General features: G+C 38.7%; 1 protein-coding gene across 1 annotated transcript; it reads right to left on the reverse strand.

Moving 5' to 3' along the window:
- Positions 1-8849: 8849 nt before the first annotated feature.
- znf608 (zinc finger protein 608) lies at positions 8850-16009 on the reverse strand. The gene is made up of 7 exons (XM_053503196.1): positions 15290-16009; positions 14293-14428; positions 13491-13578; positions 11112-13380; positions 10431-10818; positions 10191-10330; positions 8850-10094 (listed from the first exon to the last, which is right to left on the reverse strand). Exons 1-7 carry the CDS (start codon positions 16007-16009, stop codon positions 9927-9929), a joined length of 3909 nt encoding a protein of 1302 aa, XP_053359171.1. The 3' UTR covers positions 8850-9926.
- Positions 16010-17582: the final 1573 nt, after the last annotated feature.

Consider the following 17582-nt stretch of genomic DNA (forward strand, 5'->3'; position numbering starts at 1 on the left):
TAAAACCGAACGTCAACAAAACCTATGACTCTGTGGTAAGGTCGCAAGTCTGGTTACAGCGCCCCCTTCAGTACAGGATGTACGTTTACGCCAACTAAATGGCGGAACGAGGCCCGGAACCAGGGATTCTATGCTTTTCTATAGTTTTTTTCCATACAGTATTATATATACTTTATTGTCAAATGTATTTGCTCGCCTGCCCTTCTGAGGGCATGTCAAAGGCGTTCTAAGAGTAGCGAAACAGGTACGTCAGGCCGAGCTCATAGCTGCGGTCTGTAACACCGGATTCTACAGCGAAAGCGCCTAAGTCTGACCGCAGTAGGGCTGTGTGGAACATTGGAGAAGCGTGAGGAGAGGCAGCGAGTTGACCACACACTCCATTCGCAGTTAACGCAGATATCACGAGTTGCACGTGGGCTGTAATCTAGGACTAGGAGTAATCTAGAGATTTTTCCTCTCTAGGAGGGCATGGTTATATGAATCACTTAACAGAGCCAGTCCATGCAATAGTTTGCCATATATACACAAAGTATGAAAAAAAAAACAAGAACAGCATGGTTTACTCCAAAAAAGGCAAGTAGACTATAAAACCAAAACTACAAAAATTACCGTCTAGATCGATGTATGTTTATTCTTTCTGCCGGAAGTCTAAGACCAGTTTGTCTCTTATGATTAGCAGCACTATGAGAAAAAATAGTCAATTTGACTAGTAAATGGTAAAATACCCCAAACGAGAGCCCGGTGTGAAAGAGCAACCAGCGACTTTTCTCATTCAACCATTAGTTTCACCAGCTTCAGTGGTTGGGATGATAACTGTAATTATTATTGTTAATAAAACTGTTATTGGCTAAATAGCGATTGTTGTCTCTGCACTGTGTATAATACTGACAAGTCAAATGTATATAAATTATCATCACAGTCATATACAGCGTGCAGTGCACAGTAGGAGGAAGTAAGGGTCTTCCTGAACCCAAGATTTAAGATGACATTCACACTGCTGATAAGGCAAAAATCATGTGTAATGGAAATATGAAGTATGCAGGGAGGAGGTATGGGAAACAGTCAGGGTATATAGAAAGAAGGGCGGTTGAAAAATATAGTGCATCTCAAAATATAGAATATCATGCAAAATATGTTTACCTATAATTTAATTTAAAAAGTGATGTAAAAAAAATATTCTAGACTCATTACACGTACAGTGTAATATTGTTTAATTTAAATGATTATGGCTTACAGCTCAAAAAAATCAAAAAAGGATTTACAATATACAAATGTTCAACTCCTGATAGCATGTCAGTGATCAGCCTGTGGCATTGGGTGCTATATTAAAGTAGATTTATGGGAAGTTGCCTGGAAGAAAAAAGTGTGACAAGCTAAATAGTATGGTAAGTAGTTCAGACCTTTTGACAGCTTTGATTTTTTTTTCTAGTTTATTTAAAGAGAAATTGCCACAAGTAGTTTTGTACATGTGGTTCCATCAGTAAACAGCTGGTAACCTCAACAAAGTGACCTTTATAGCAACTAAAACACATTTCCTAGTATACAGTTGATTTTTAACCTTACAGTTATAGAAGGGATTTATTTATGACCACATAAATATGGTCATCTGTTATCACCCAAATGAGGATGGGTTCCTAAATAAGGAGTCTGGGTTCTGTCAAGGTTTTTTTCTCATGTAATACAAGGGATTTTTTTTCTTAGCCACATGTGGAAAAACTTGTAGATTTTTTAGATAAACTTTTTTTTTATTATTTATATCTGGATTTTTTTTTCTTTGTGACAATATCAATTGTTAGGCGCTATATATAAATAAAGGTGAATTGAATTGTTTTCTTATGCCTCTTATGCCTTTTAGTATCACTGTGGCCTCAACAAAAAGTTTCTGAAATATGGTAAATACATTTATATTTAGGTAAATACATTAATATACATATCGGTTGATGAATTAAATTACATACTAGGGGACATAGTCTGGGTGTTGCTGCTAGATGGAGATCTCATTTAAACTATGACAGAAAAATAACATCTTAATTTTTTTTTTTTTTTACGAAATTAAAAAATAAAACAACATAATTAATTTGAAAAATTAATGATAATATTGTCAGCATTACAATTAAAGGAAATAATTAACCGGGCAAAAAAAATTAAATGATGATGGGCCCAAGCACCCTGTGCCATCCCCCCCACGGGGACACCGCATAACCTGTGTTATTTGAGCTGGTAAAGACTTACAAAAAGCTATCGCCACCCGGTTGCACCGCACAACTTGCACACATCACACACTATACAGGGCTAATGTCAGTTTGGGCTCTAAATATTTGTTGAGTGTGCGCGTGTGTGTGTGAGTAAGAGAGAGAAGTGTGTTTGTGTGTGAGGGTTAGTGTGTGTGAGTGTAAGAGAGAGGTTTGTGTGTGTGAGACATTTGTGTGTGAGACGTGTGGATGTATCAGTCTGCGTATGATGAGTAAATGTGTTTGTGCATATTTGTGTGTGAGTCTGTGTTAACATTTGTGATGTGTGTGTTCGTATGTGTGTGAGACATGTGAATTGTTAGTTTGTGTGCGTGTGTGTGTTTTTCTCCGTGCAGGCTTGTGAGACAGAGATGTGAGTGTGTGAGTGTTAATATTTGTGATGTGCGATATATGAGTAAGTTTGTGTATGTGTGCGTGTGTGCATCTGTGTAAGTGTGAGGGTGTTAACATTTGTAATGTGTGTGTGTGTGATATAAGTGTGTTTGTGCGTGTGTGTGCGTTGTGAGAGAGGTGTGTGTGTGAGTGTGTACAGAATAGGCTGCAGATGCTGAAAAATAGCATTACACTATGATGTTACTCAATGTGATGTCACTGAACGTGATGTCACTGAACGTGTCACTGAATATAATGTCACTCAATATGCCACACAGAAGGTTATTAATCTTTTTCAGCATAAGTTTAAGACATTATCACGGCTGACCTGTTAGAGACATCAAACATCCCTCCACATTTTACATCCTCAATGTCTTGAGATCACATAGGCCCGGTTTGGTGGCAATTGTATAAATTCCCTAGGAAGAGTGTATCAAAATCCTTTGGGTGCTTTTGCAAACACCCAAAATAACTGACTTCCTGTTAAGTTGAGCGCATGACATGCAATGTAAAAGTTGTTCAGCTCAATTAGCTCTAAATGTGTACCGGCTTTCGTGTGTATGCATGCAAGTGTGTAGCTATATGCGGCAAAATCTCGTGTGAGGGCCTTGTGCCACTCCAGGGGCCCAGATTCTCAGGCACCCTAATGGAGAACAAGAGGGTACTCACACACTATGACGACATAGGGATGATGTCAAAGTGCTTGGACCCTAAAAAAAGACAAAACAGTAAAGATACTTCATCTTAAAGAGACTGGTGGCTGTGAGAAGAAGAAATTCACCCATGAGAAGACTGCCTATAGCGAGGAGCACAGAATGCTGATTGTGCAATAAAAAGGACCAATTTGCAGTTTTGTGTTGTATCCAGAGTTCACTAAAGGCAAAAGAGCACCGTGCCATGCAGGATGTGTACATTTTTGAGGTCTTCTCAAACAACTTTCCTGCAACAGAGGCACTGCATTTGATTTATAAAATCCAAGACCTTAAAGGTGACACTTACAATTTGTTAGTTGCATGACCAAAAATCTTCATGAGGCTGGGGTTTTCCTCTGACCCTATTAATAACGTTAAACCATATGTATTGTTTACACCCCATCACATTGCAGTTCCACTGACAAGTAAGGTCAAGAAAAAGTTAGAGCAGAGGCAAGGCATGAGGGTCATTTCCAAAGTCATCAGACCAACTGAGTGGTGTGCAGGCATTGAAGGAAGCGCTGAACGTGGTCATCAAGGTATACAAATGCCTCTCCTCTTATCTGTTTGAATTATTGTTTATTTTCAAGAGCTAACACACGCTGCTAGTTCTGTTGCTAGGCTTTTGAGTACCTAATAAATTTCTCTGTGAATCATGTGGTTCCTCCCACATCTGTTCAAATTCAGGTAAAATATAGAGCAAGTGCCAGGAAAATCACTTATTGCAGCAGATACTCCCTCAGACTGCTAGGTATAGGATAGGATAGGATGTATAGGATGTGCCTACAGAAAAAATGCTTTAGGTTAGAAAAGGTGTAGAAATGTTAGTGAATAGCATATCAGAGACAGTGCATATACACCATGCTTCAAAGACAGAACTGCAGTAGATAAGTAATGCTGAAAACATTCTGACAAGACGTTTCATCAGGTCATTTATCACTGTCTTGATGGCTGGCCTGATGAATGTTATATAGAACTGGTAATGAAAGGCTTCTGCCAAGAAAAAGAAAATATCCACTTGTATGCCAACGGCTGTTGAAAGGTCATTGATGTAATACCACACCTCAGGAGAAAATCGGTCTGTCAGTCTTGCTAACCTATGTCTTGCTTGTTTGCCAGCCACCTCCAGTGCTGTGTTTCATGACTTTGACCTTGACAAATGTAGGGAGAAATACAGTACAACTATATATTATGTTTGATAAACATCAATGGCCAATGGTGTTATAGACTTCAGCTTGGAAAAGATAACAGTGTAAACATGTATTCACATGTACAAAATGAACTTGCATCACTACAAAGTTGCCATTTTCTAGAATTCTTATGTTTGCCTTTCAAATGGTGACAGTCGTGGCAAATGGATTTCTTTCTTTATAAATTTTTTTTTAATCGTATGTTAAAACGTATTCTATGATCTTACCCTTAAAAAAGTACTAAATAAGCAGCTTGCCTTTGTGAAAAAAAACACATCAGCTGCATGTTACAGTATAGCTTCACCACCGATATTTGGACTAGTATTGTCAGCTCAGTGTTTCTCATCCATTTAAATGTGCTTAATGATGATTGATGAACTGTGATTGATGATGATTTTACTCTGCAGAGAATACTTCCACATGTTAAGCATTTTCACACTGAAGAGTTCACACTTTGGCGAAGCAATAGCAGGTGCATTGGACACGCTTCCGATTTGGAGGTTTCGAAATAGTTCTGTTCATACTGTGCTCTGGAACAGCTTCAAGTACTGCATGTACATAAGTACTCTTCATCGACAAGTACACAAAGATACCTGATGTCCTGAAAATAGTACAGTCATTGGAAAAAGAAAGTACACTTTTCTTTACTTTAAATATTAAAACCTACATAACAACTGGATGACCTTCACCAATTCCCCCCCCCCCCCCCCAAAAAAAAAATACATAAAAATTATTAATACAAAATATAAAGTAAAAATAAAACAACTTAACCTGCAATTTACCTTTAAAAAAGAGTAAAAATAAATCCCGACAGATAAGTGTTTTTGTTTATGCACACAGGCGCTGTGTGTGTGTAATGTGCGTACACACACATTAACGGAAAGACTTTTATCGGAAAAATTAGCAAGGAACATCGCTAATCACACTCGCGTGAGCGCATACTAACAGAATCACTGCTGTAAAGTAAAAAAACAAAACAAATGAACCTGCACTTTACCTTTAGAAAGAATTGCAATAGAGCGTCTGTATGTGTGGGAAGCCGAGAGGAGAAGGGGGTGAGAGGGGGATTGTAAAGGCGAGAGTGTGTGTGTGTGTGTGTGTGTGTGCGTGCGTGCGTTGGTGTGAGTGAAGGAGCACGGTGTCAAATTACGTGACAGGCTGATACAGAGAGGGAGAGAAAAATGGTTCTTTACCCTCTAATGAGACTTTCTTTTGCTTTATATGCGCACACACACATGTTATAATAGACACTACACGCGCGCTGTACACACACGCTTACAAACACAAAATAAAATATGTTACACACACACGTGGTCACAGTGTTATAATAAACAGTACACACGTGCACGAAAACCAAGACTTGCTTATTTTTTGTCAAAATCTATTAAAAATCTTTGCTCGTCTAGCGTAACACTCACAATTACCCGTACTCGTAATCCGAGGTTCCACTGTATTAAGATTAATTGTCATTTAATTAATTATAAAGACTTAATAGAATCAGAACATCAGGCTTTAGATAAGCAATTGTTGCTGCTCATCAATCTGTGAAAGGGTATAAACCCACCTCTAAACAATTAGAACTCTTGTGTCAAAAAACACAATAAATGTTTCTGTCCAAGACATCACAATTAGAAACAAACATAACAAGTGGCTTTCATGAAAGTATGGCTAGGTCAAAGCCCTTCGTTACAAAAAGATTATGGCAGCAAACTTATGTTCGCAAAATTGCATTTAAACAAACCACAACATTTGTGTGACAATATCCTTTAAAAGACTATGGTGGAGATAATAGGTCAAATTGTACACTGCCATGTCTGGCAAAAACCAAACACAGCATACCACCACCTCATTATAACTGTCAAGCATGGTCATGGAGGGCTGATGATTATGGTTGCTTACAGCCAGAGGATTTGGAAAACTTGCAGTTATTGAGACATGATCGCCATTTTATAGGAAAATATTCTTGAGACAAATGTGAGGCCATCTGTCCAGCAGCTTAAGCTGGGCTAAAATTGGTCATGCAACAAGACATTTATCCCAAGCACCCCAGCACATCAACATGCGAATGGATAAAAAAATACAAAAATAAAATATGTTGTGGAAAGACAGAATCCAGACTTAAATTTAAATAAATTCTAAAGGAACATTAAAACATCCCAGAAAGTATGCGAGAGACCAACAAAATCCTACAGCTAATATTTACTTAAAGTTTTTTGCTTTAGGTTTTGGGAACAATATGACCGGATATTCAAATCTTTATATATTTTTGCGCATTTAAGGTTATTAGTTTGTTTGTATAATTTTGAAGTTGGTGAGAACCACACTTTTGTTATTTTCGCCAAGATCACCAAAAACAGAATGTAAAAAAAATGGTGTACTGTACAGTATGTAGATTTAAAGTCAAGTAAAGGTGAACATAGTGAAATAGCCTCTGTCTCTGTCTTGTTCTTGTTTCTGAACAGAGAAGCCCCTAGCACATGTGTATGTATTGGCTGTAATAAAAACACTAAGTTTTGTGTTAATCTTATTTTACACGCTATGTAAATTACTATCAGTGTTACATGTGCTGTTGTTATTCTCTAGCATTAATTTTAAGTATTAATTAATGTTTCTAGTTCAACAATGTGGAAAGATTCCTGTGGCAGCTGAGGCAGGAGGACCAGAGGTTGAGGCATCAGCTCTAAGACAACCTACAACTTACAGTCAGCCTCCTTTAAAAAAATATTTTTTTAAGCGGGCTACAAATGACAATGACGAGGCTTTCTTTGCTGAGCTCCTCCCAGAGGATTTCCGAGCCACAGGGTAAAACAGAAACCTCTGGTGTCCAGCTTGCTCCATTATCTGACTCGTTAGAAGCATTTAACTACAGTACCCATAAGCCCCTGCAGATCACAGTCATATGGTTTGAGTTGTTTGCTGATTATACACTCACTGGAGTCTTGTTTGTATCTTGTTTTACACACTGTTAAGTTCTGCATTTTCAATTACTGTATGTAAGCAGTAGCATTTAGTTTATAGCCATAATTCATTATTCTAGGTCCTGTTTAGAGTCCTGAATTTGTTTTGCTCTTATTTCATGATGTTAATTAAAGTCTTATGACTACACGAGTATTTAAGTAGTACTGCTATATTAATTATATATTGCAAGATATTCAATTGATTTGCTTGCCTTTCTAAGATTTGCTCTGCCCAGTGCATGCTTTTTGAACATTTTCATAAGTACAGCAATAGACAGACTAGACTATTTTCGAAATCCCCAGGTGACACATACTCTTGTTTGATTGAAAACTGATAAATGTTACACAATTTAGCAAATGTTTTTGACATGAAGAACCAATTTTTAAATACATTGCAAGAATGGGAGAAGGAAAGTGGGATTATGTAATGGATAACATTTACTCATTAGACATGTGTGTCCATGTGTACCATTTAGACATTGCTTTTTTTCATGCATATCCTGAGGAAATAGAAGAAAAATGTGTTTTCCTTTTTCAGTGCCTGAAATTTGTTTTCCCCTAGTATCAAGAAAAGGTTGTAGCCTGAAATTTGGCAACTTTGCCTAATGATATTAGATATTTATGGACACACATGCTGCTTTGGACGTTATGTCTAAAGTACTCAAAACAAGCTGGCAAACTGTCTGCCGGGGGACTGCTGAATAATTATATATACTGTAGCTCACAGTCTAAAATGAGAGTGTGATTTCAGTGGATCTATATTGTTTAACCTTCATACTTCCAGATAGACATACTGTAGCTATTTAAGGCTGCTTGACACTATTGCATTGCGCCTCTGGAAATGTCACCAATTCTTTACCTCATTAGTGATTCCTGGCTGTACCACTGGCAATGGATAATTGTAGAACTAAAGCTAATTAATGAAAATAAGCTTTTCCTAAGTAGCTTGCATGAGTTAAAAGTTACACTAGTGAGCACTTTGTTCACTACTTGTAAGCCACACATTCTGCAGTGTCGCTCAAAAATTTTAGTCGCCTCTGTCCCCCACCTATAATATTTATAGGTCCCCCACCTATAATTAATATTTTGCATGCAGATAATTTGTTTATTTTAACAAATGCTACACATGCTGCATGATTCTTTTACAACATACTGTACGTGTACATTTCACAACTTACACCTATTAGCATGGGTCCTATTTAATTGACACTTTTAAATAGCGTTATTTTGAATTATATAATATATGAAATGCAAAAGCTTTACTGTATATGCAGATGAATGCATAAAGTATGTGTTGGGTAAGTGTATCAATCTGTGGTCGATGTAAATATAGCATAAATAATTAAGAAATCTACAAACAATGTTTACCTTTATTTGGGTTGACAAACAAGTTAAGGCAAGAACAGTATAAAAAAGCAACATAATTTCATGGTACAATATAGTTGACAATAAGTAAAACCTCATGACTGAAACGATGAACCAAACTACAACACTATCATATATTTCCAAAGATGTGCTTGTAAACATATTTAGGTAATGCAGCATGATTCAAGTAATAAAGGGTACTACTTTATCCATGTAAGTGAGGTTGGATAGACAACCATACATTGCACTGAAAACAACTGTACATAAGTTAGTATTGATTGCTTGTTAAACTATGTACAAAATATACATCACAATAGTACTATATGGCACTGAGACATGTTGATTAACTCTTTTCACTGAACACAATACAGTTGATTAATGGCTATGGCCAGAGCAATTTCATGTTTATAGGTTAATGCAGACAGATCCACTTTACAGTCACTTGTAATCTACTGCAAATCATTCTTTAGCACATAGAGGTTATAAAATATCAAATACATTCAATATCATGGTACACAACAATACATGTGCATTCTACCAGCTAGATGTAGTCATTTACAGGCAGAATAATTACAGGTAAAATTTACATGTTTGTCATTTATGACAGGCACCCAAAAGCAAATAGCATATTTTACAAAACCTTGTCTCACTAGGGTAATGCCATTACATAACTATACAGAATTTCATATTAGTAGCACTGCATTGTACTTCTAATGTTACATTCATTCATTAAAAAATGAAAGTAGCCTCACATTGAGGCAATGAATAACACCATGGTATTGATGTCTATGAAACCTTTTGTGAGCTAGGAATATATAGTTTGAACTCATATCTTTCCATCATTCTCTGCAGTTGTAAAATGAATAATCAGTAACATCTACTAAACAGACAGCAGCTATATTCAGTCAGACAATACAACCATACATACTTCAGAAAGTGGTTTGTTTGGTTGCCACTTGCTGACTGGCACACATGGTTACTATATTCTGACCTTTAAGGATGGTTAAACTGAAACTTTGAGCAACTATCGTTATTTTCACACCTAGCAAACCAGCTTTTATGTTTTTTTTCTAAATATTATCTGGTACCAGGATTTGTTTAGCTTTTCTTTTCACCTTGAAATTGGTCATACTGCCCTGACACAAGAGAGTAGCTCATGCCCAGATGAGTGTGATGATGTGTGTGAAGGTGGTGAGCAAATGGAACAGTTTCTCTATCACGCTCTGTGTCCCTGTCCTCCTGTTCAGTAATTCCTGGCTCCCCAGGCTGAAGGACATGAATAAAAAATCTGGATAAAATCTTAATTCAATAAACAGAAAAGCATATAGTTTGTGAGATTATGAACTTTAAGAGGATACTCACCACAGGACATTTTCCATGGTATGAATGGTTGTGATGCGGTAGCAGCTCAAGGTCTGTGGGATCAGAAACTGTCTTGCTGTGCTGAATCCCACTTGCATCCTCTCTCTCAGGTGTCTTTCCATACATTGGGTAATGAAAACCTAACAATCATAAAAGAGGCATAATTAATGTTACATGAATAAAAGAACCACATTTAAAGAGATGGTTTTTTTTTGTCTTTTCTTTTAGAAATGAAATTACCTGGATAGTTGTGCACCAACGCTGGTGACATCACACTGAATGACGTGTTATTCGTCTCACACAGATGTAGGTATGGATAAGAGTGCTGGTACTGGATGTATGCTTGCTGAGAAGACGACAGAGCCACTCTTGTGCTTTGTGGGTTTTCAGGAGTTTCACTGGGTGCCTTTTCAACCTCTGCTCTGGTACTCTCCTCGATGTCCTCAGAAGGTGTCTCACAATGAACATTTTGTAGCTCAGCTTCCAATCTCGGCTGTGGCTCAGGAGACACATGCCAGTCTTTCCCCTTGTCTGTGCCTATTTCCTGAGAGATCTTGTTTACCTCTTGAGTTTGCTGCTTCACATATTTGGACTGAAATGAGTGGCTCCAGGACTGTGATTCTGAAGCCTAAACCCAGAGGAACATCTACCGTCAAACAGTTTAGGGTTTTACAACCAACGCAATCAAACATCTACAACGGGAAGTCCATTGTCATACAACAGTAATGATCATTATTTTAAAGGCATAAAAGGGTAACTCTGAGAAGTTAATTTCAGTTAAGCTCAACTTCAGTTAATCTCCTCAGGGCACAATACCAACAACATAAATTTCTGAGAAATGTTACACCTAAATCAAAAACATTTCTAAAAATGCTTTACATCCACATTTTCAGAAAATGTGTAGGAATGTCAGAGACTTACATTTAGATATGTTACATTTGTATCCACATTTGTTTTTGCATTTTGACATTCTGAGTTGAAGTCTTCAGACTCCTTGTTAAGCCCCTGGTCTTTTGTCATTGACATAACAGAAGACTTCACCTGAGCCTGCTGAAGAGACAACTGTTTGTCCAACTCTACATAGATGAAACCAGGTTTTGCAGAGCTGATTTTAACTGAGTTTGTTCCCTTATGAATGGCCACAGATGGTGTGATTATCTGTTTTGTATCCTCTTTTGTTCGTTCTTTCTGCTCAGGTCCACGTCTCTGTGGGACTCTGCTATGTTTGCTGCATTGCACATCATCACAGCATGTCTCATTTTGCTGCCTGTGATTGTTTGGAACAATCAAAACCTTCTGATCTATAGGAGCATTACGAGCATACTGTCCATAGTACAAGGACTGAGCTAAAGCAGTCTGTGTTTGTGTTATAGCCATTTGAAGCTGTGACTGAGTGCTGTTATCAGCACTTGATTCTGAGGTTTTCAGGTCCTCGCTTAATTCTCGTACATCCTCCTTAGTTCTCACATAAGGTGTTGAAACCTTTAAAAAAGCAGCAGTGTTTCCTTGTCCAGAGTGCATGTAACCTGGAAGACCATAAGATTCATAGCCATGACTGTGAGTTGATGCCTGAGTTTCTTTTCCCATGGCTGTAGTGACAGAAGTAATTGGAATCTTGGGATTGATATTTACATTCAGATTGGAATCAGGGGCTGAGTTTCTCCTTGATCTAGAATTTAATCCACCATCCTCTGCCACATCTGATATATCTGAATATGCTGGACTGTTGGTCTTGGTGGTACTACTGTCACAGTTTGAAAGGGTACCAGAGTCCATCCTTGCAGAGCTCCCAATAGAGGGACTAGGTGCATTGTCAGTAAACGTGTACACCTTATCAGCTTCAGCTCTGATACTTGCCATTCGACTTTCTTGAGTTTCATTAAGACCGTTAACAACATCCTGCTTGCTCAGGTGCTCTTTTAACAAGCTAACTGGTAAGTCCTTTCCTATACCTTTTATGTCATCTGCTTTCATGAAAGGAGGATCAACTTTTGGACTTTTAGAATCTTTATAATTCCTGTCCTTTAGCCTGTGCTTCTCCTTTCTCCTATTTTCTTTGCTCATTGCTATGGCTGTATTTGCCATATTAACTTGTGCAACAATATCCAATTTTGGTTTGATGGGTTTCAGTGAAAGATTCTTTGTCTTTGTGAGAGCAACAGATGGTGAAGGTTGATGAGAGGAGCCATCTGTGACTTTACTAGGAAAAGTAGGAATAGCAATAAGCTTTGGAGGTGCAGGGGTAGAAACAATAAACCGGTTGGTCCTTGTTTTAGCTGAGCACCGTTCGGCCACACCATTTTCTTTTTTAACTTCCCTCTTATCAATGACACCCTCAGCTTCAAGTTTGGGCATCTCTATAGATGAGTTACGATCTGCAATAAGACAGTTCTCAAGGACTACAGACATGTTTGAAATAAGTGGCAGGTTGTTTAGGTCATCAGTGGGTCCCTCTTTTCCTATCATATTCCTCCGTTGCTTGGAGTTTGCTGAGGGACTGTGCTCACTTGTAAGTAATAACTTTCTGTTCTTTAAAGATCCAGTGGAATTTAGCTTGTACATGGTCCGTGGCTTCTTAGAAATAATATCGACATTCTCACACGAGTCAAGGGGCATGTTGCTGAGTGATTCTTCATAATCAGAAAGTCTGTCCTCACTCTCTGCCTCAAACTCTTGTTTGCTGTTGCTGTCCAAGTGTGCATGTGATTGATGATACCGAAGACCATTAATATGCTTGTATTTCTTGTTACAGTTAGGATGTGGACAGTCTATGAGCATTGGAGAGGCACAAACCTGGTCCAAAAACACTGGGTCAGATTTCCCCTGTGGAGTAGATGGAGCACTTCTAGATTTGGGGCGGATTCTTTTCCCATTTCCATTCCTAATGTCCTCAGAAACTAAGGTCAAATCTAGATCAGGTGGAGCTTTGCTTATCCGTTTTCCACACATAAGTGAAGTCGACTTAATGTCCTCTACTGAATAGTATGCGGGTGTCCTACAGTTGCTAAAGTTTAGACTTCCCCGTCTTCCTTTGTTGCCTATTCCCACACCACGTCTCTTATGAGTCAGTCCTCTTATCTTGGAGAGACCAGGCTCTGTCACAGCCTGATCGGACACTGCCAGTCTCATCCGTTTACCACGTCCACGACCACATGTCATTTCAGAATCGCTCATCGGAGACTCACAAAACCTATTAAACAAAAATGAAACATGAGCATATTTTTTATTAATGATTAAATCCATACCGAACATATTTTTTTGAACTAAATGTAAAAAAAAGACTATTATACTAATTGTTACCGAGGAGGAGCCCAGTCATGCTTTGTACAATCTAAGAGAGTTCCAACATAGGTCCTTTTTCTCCATGTCACATTCACAACAAGGACCCCTGAAATCAAACAATCAGACAGAAATAATAATTGGCTATGAGTCATAAATGGCTTGCATAAATGTAAAAAAAAAATTACAGTTTCATATAATAAGACATAATTATACTATGCCATAATTATCATTATCATAACTTGAAAAAATCTCTGACAGAACATTTTGTTAATACACAAACATATTAAATTTATTCTACATTAATAACACTAATAATTAATAACTTTGCAATCTTCTTTCATATTTTGCACAGCCTATAATACAAGTGATATCTTATGTATGTAGTATTTTATCTGCATTTTGTCTGGATTCACTATGTGATCTCAGTCAGAGTTGTTAAGATGGTGTTCTAAAATTTTAATTTGCTTAATCAATATGCAACCAGTGTCTCCACTGCCCTCAAATGCTTAAACGCTTTAGTAGGTGGTTCAGTCTCCCAGCTGCTTTGTAAATGGTGCTCATGGCTCACGGCAAGACTAGCCCTTTGGCCTTTTACATGTATTTGTCACACATGCACTGTATAAATTCATTAACCACATTGTTTTATCTAATTTTATGTACGCCTTACTTATAAAATATGAAATAGGTTTTATACTATATGATTCAGTTGTAAAATTTATTCTTAAAGGGTTGGAAATGAACACAACAAAATTAATTCATCCAATCATGTGGTGTGGTTAAAGTGAAGCTTTAATCCCGTAGCTCAAGTACTTGTCCTTACCCTCCTCTGTTTCATGCCACACAATCCCTTCCAGATTTACGCTGGTTCCTGGTTGACATGGCTCCATGTAGTTTGACTCAACAGCTCTTTCAGCCTCTTGTGTATTGGTCCCCACTGACCTGGTTTTTATACTTAACTGATAAGAAGAGAAAAGAGCAGATACACAGTGGATATTGCAGAATGCTCAACCAAAATCCATCGTTATGCTATGCATGTAAATATATGTGAGTGTAAATATATTTTATTTGATAGAGAACATAAGATAAATATTAGAAGATCGTAGACATATGGGGACAATAGAAAGCAATGGGTGGGGGGTGGGGGTGGAGCATCTCACTCCTCTCAATATTAAAACAGTAAATACCACATGAAATCACATCAAACACACACACACACACACACAGTGCTTTTGTCCAAATAGGAAGGAGTGATGCTGCTCAGGTCTCCAATAGCAACAGCCATCAAAAAAATCGAAAGGGGTGTCTAACAAAATACAGAGGAGATGCTTGAAAACAAGTAAACACGCAGAAGTGATGCATTCATAACAATAAACCCTTGTTGATTTCATCTGCTAAATAAAACGATTTGTGTTTCAGACCGTGTTTTTTAAAAGATATAGGATGAATAATAAAGGACCTCTTCACTCCTTGGTTGACAAACAGCATTTTCTGTGTTAGATATCCTTTATCGCAGTTCTCTCTCTCTCTCACACACACACACCTTTACATTCATTTAAAACCTGCAGCATACTGAAATTGCTCATGACAGATTTTTATTATGATGTCGTTCACGAGTAATACACACAAATCTGGCCGTAAATCATCCTGCAGCACTGAATCATCGACTCCACTCATCAGCAGTCTGTAGTGAGATGTGACAGACGGCACAGAATGAAACCGTTTGTCTGTGATTATCAACAAACTGACGCCATTCGCTTTGAGCGAGCGAGTGACTGGCGCAGAGGAGGCGTCCTAACGAGGCTCTCAGGCTGTCTTACCGGTTTGTGGCTGGGTTCTCGCTCGCAGCTCCCTGCATTCTCCTCCACAACAAAAGCACTAGCCCTCATCCCCTTTGCGTCCATTTCGTCCCTGTCCATGAGCGCCGCTCCTCCGTTTGCACAATAGCACGCGCTCTCTTCATTCCTCCCGAAAGCACGAGCATTCTCGAATTCAAACGCGTCGCCGTGCTTCTCTTTACGCGTCCGCAGACAGTCCTTTTCTTTTTTAAGTCCTTTGCCTTGATGTTTTCCTCTCTTGCCCTCTTTGCCTTTGGCGCAAGGAGCGCTTGCATCACACGGATTCATTTCGAATGCCTCTCCGGGGCGTCCTTGAGCTTCACGCCGCTTAGAGATGCAGACTTTGGGAAGCGCGCGCGGCGGCGGGTCTGGCGACCGCAATTTGTCGCCGCCGTCGCTCGCGCATGAATTGCGCCTCTTCTCTTTGAATCTCCTCACCTCCGTGCAGAAAGCGGCTGCGGGACTCGCGAGGCCATCAAACGCGGCGCTCGCGCTTTCCGCGGCGACGCCGAACGGCAGCTCGTCCGCGGTGCTTTTTACGGTCAAGATGCGATTCATCTCCGATTTCCGGCGATCCTTTTCCAAATCGGCTTCCAGGTCGATGATCAGATCGCCGAGTCCGATCTCCCAATCATCTCCGCTGTCGTACGCATCAACTCCGTTTGCCTTACTACTCTGCCCAGCGGAGGAAGTGACTGACATACTCCTCACAGAATCTCTGACACATAGGGTGATGAGTCCTAAATCAGCAGGATGGGAGGGTATTAGCTATTAATGACTCATTGTTACTTTATGATCATCAGCATATGTCTAATTTCTCGCCACACCTGACCCAGTGTTTACCTGGCGTTAGTGCTCTACACATTTCTGAATAAGTGTCTGTCCACGCGTGTTTAACACTACTGAGTTGTGTATTTTTAGTCACTTTATTAGAATCATCTAATAAATTGTCATTGCACCCCCCCCCCCCCCTTCCCCCTAAAATTTGATGGGCCACCCCAGGTGCCCCCTTGCCAAAGAATTTTTCCTTTTTTTTTCTGATTGTCAATCACACCTTGTTTACTCCGGTACACTAGGTGGCGGTATTCACATTAAGTTGTTATAACAAGCCAACAACAATAAAGAAAGGAACAATAGATGGTTGATATCTTATAGAATAGACAGTGCATAGCTGGTCTGGTCTACTGCATTACCGCCAGTGGTCGAGCAGAACCGCCATATTGGATAGGGCTAATTTTACTGCAATTAAAGCCATGGCAAACATGTCAGTGTCAAATTGAAAGGACTGCAATATCGGGCTAGAAACTGCTGTCATTATAACATTAGTTTGTAACTACTGATCAGGAGTTTCCAGGTTTAAATACCACCATTAAGTTGCTACTGTTGGGCCCTTGAGAAAAGCCCTTAACTCTCAACTGCTGTAAAATGTGATAAAATTTAAGTCGCTCTGGATAAGGGAGTCTGCCAAATGGTGTAAAAGTGAGGGGGATTGTTGTAAATTTATGACATAAACTAACAGGACACCACAAGATAGCTTTCACTGGTTAGTTTGTCTTATGCAAAAATACATTTACAAGAACACATATGGATTTTGTAAGAAATCCATATGTGTCAAAAAGTACACAGTGTTTTGCAGCATTTCTTTTATTCCTTTTATCCCTAGCTTTAAAATTTAACCAAAGAAACCCCACTGACACTAAAGTACACCAAACCACACGCTAAGGGGAGTTTGGAAATAACAATTCAGTTCCAATTCATGCTTATTCAGTATGTCTTTGGACTGTGGGATAACACCGGAGTACCCAGAGGAAACCCACCAAAGATGCGAAGCACTCTGAAAGTGGGAGGCCACAGTGCACACTGCACTATGCCACCATGCAGCAGCCTGTGAGGACATCACATTTTCTCCCAATTACCCTGTGTGTGTTATTCTCGTAGATAATCATATGAGAACTATTGGATTTTTCTCTTTTGCCAAACTTATTTAGTTAATAGTTATTAGATATTAATAGGCAGAAACAGTATGAATTAAAAGGCACATGGTTTCTCTAAATGCCTAAAAGAAAACCCAGTCCTGCTGATAGTGGTCCTGCAAATTGAAAACAACAACAACAACATAATGTGTTTATACATCTGTTTTTATGAGAATATTAAAGGAAACAATTAGGCATTGTTATTAGTCAACACATACTGAATAATTCATGAGACATACCTAATTTAAAATCAATCATGCTACCAGTTATTCAATTCAATTCAATTTTATTTATATAGCGCT

Source organism: Clarias gariepinus, chromosome 9, assembly GCF_024256425.1.
Source record: "Clarias gariepinus isolate MV-2021 ecotype Netherlands chromosome 9, CGAR_prim_01v2, whole genome shotgun sequence".
In the NCBI taxonomy this organism is placed as follows: Eukaryota; Metazoa; Chordata; class Actinopteri; order Siluriformes; family Clariidae; genus Clarias; species Clarias gariepinus.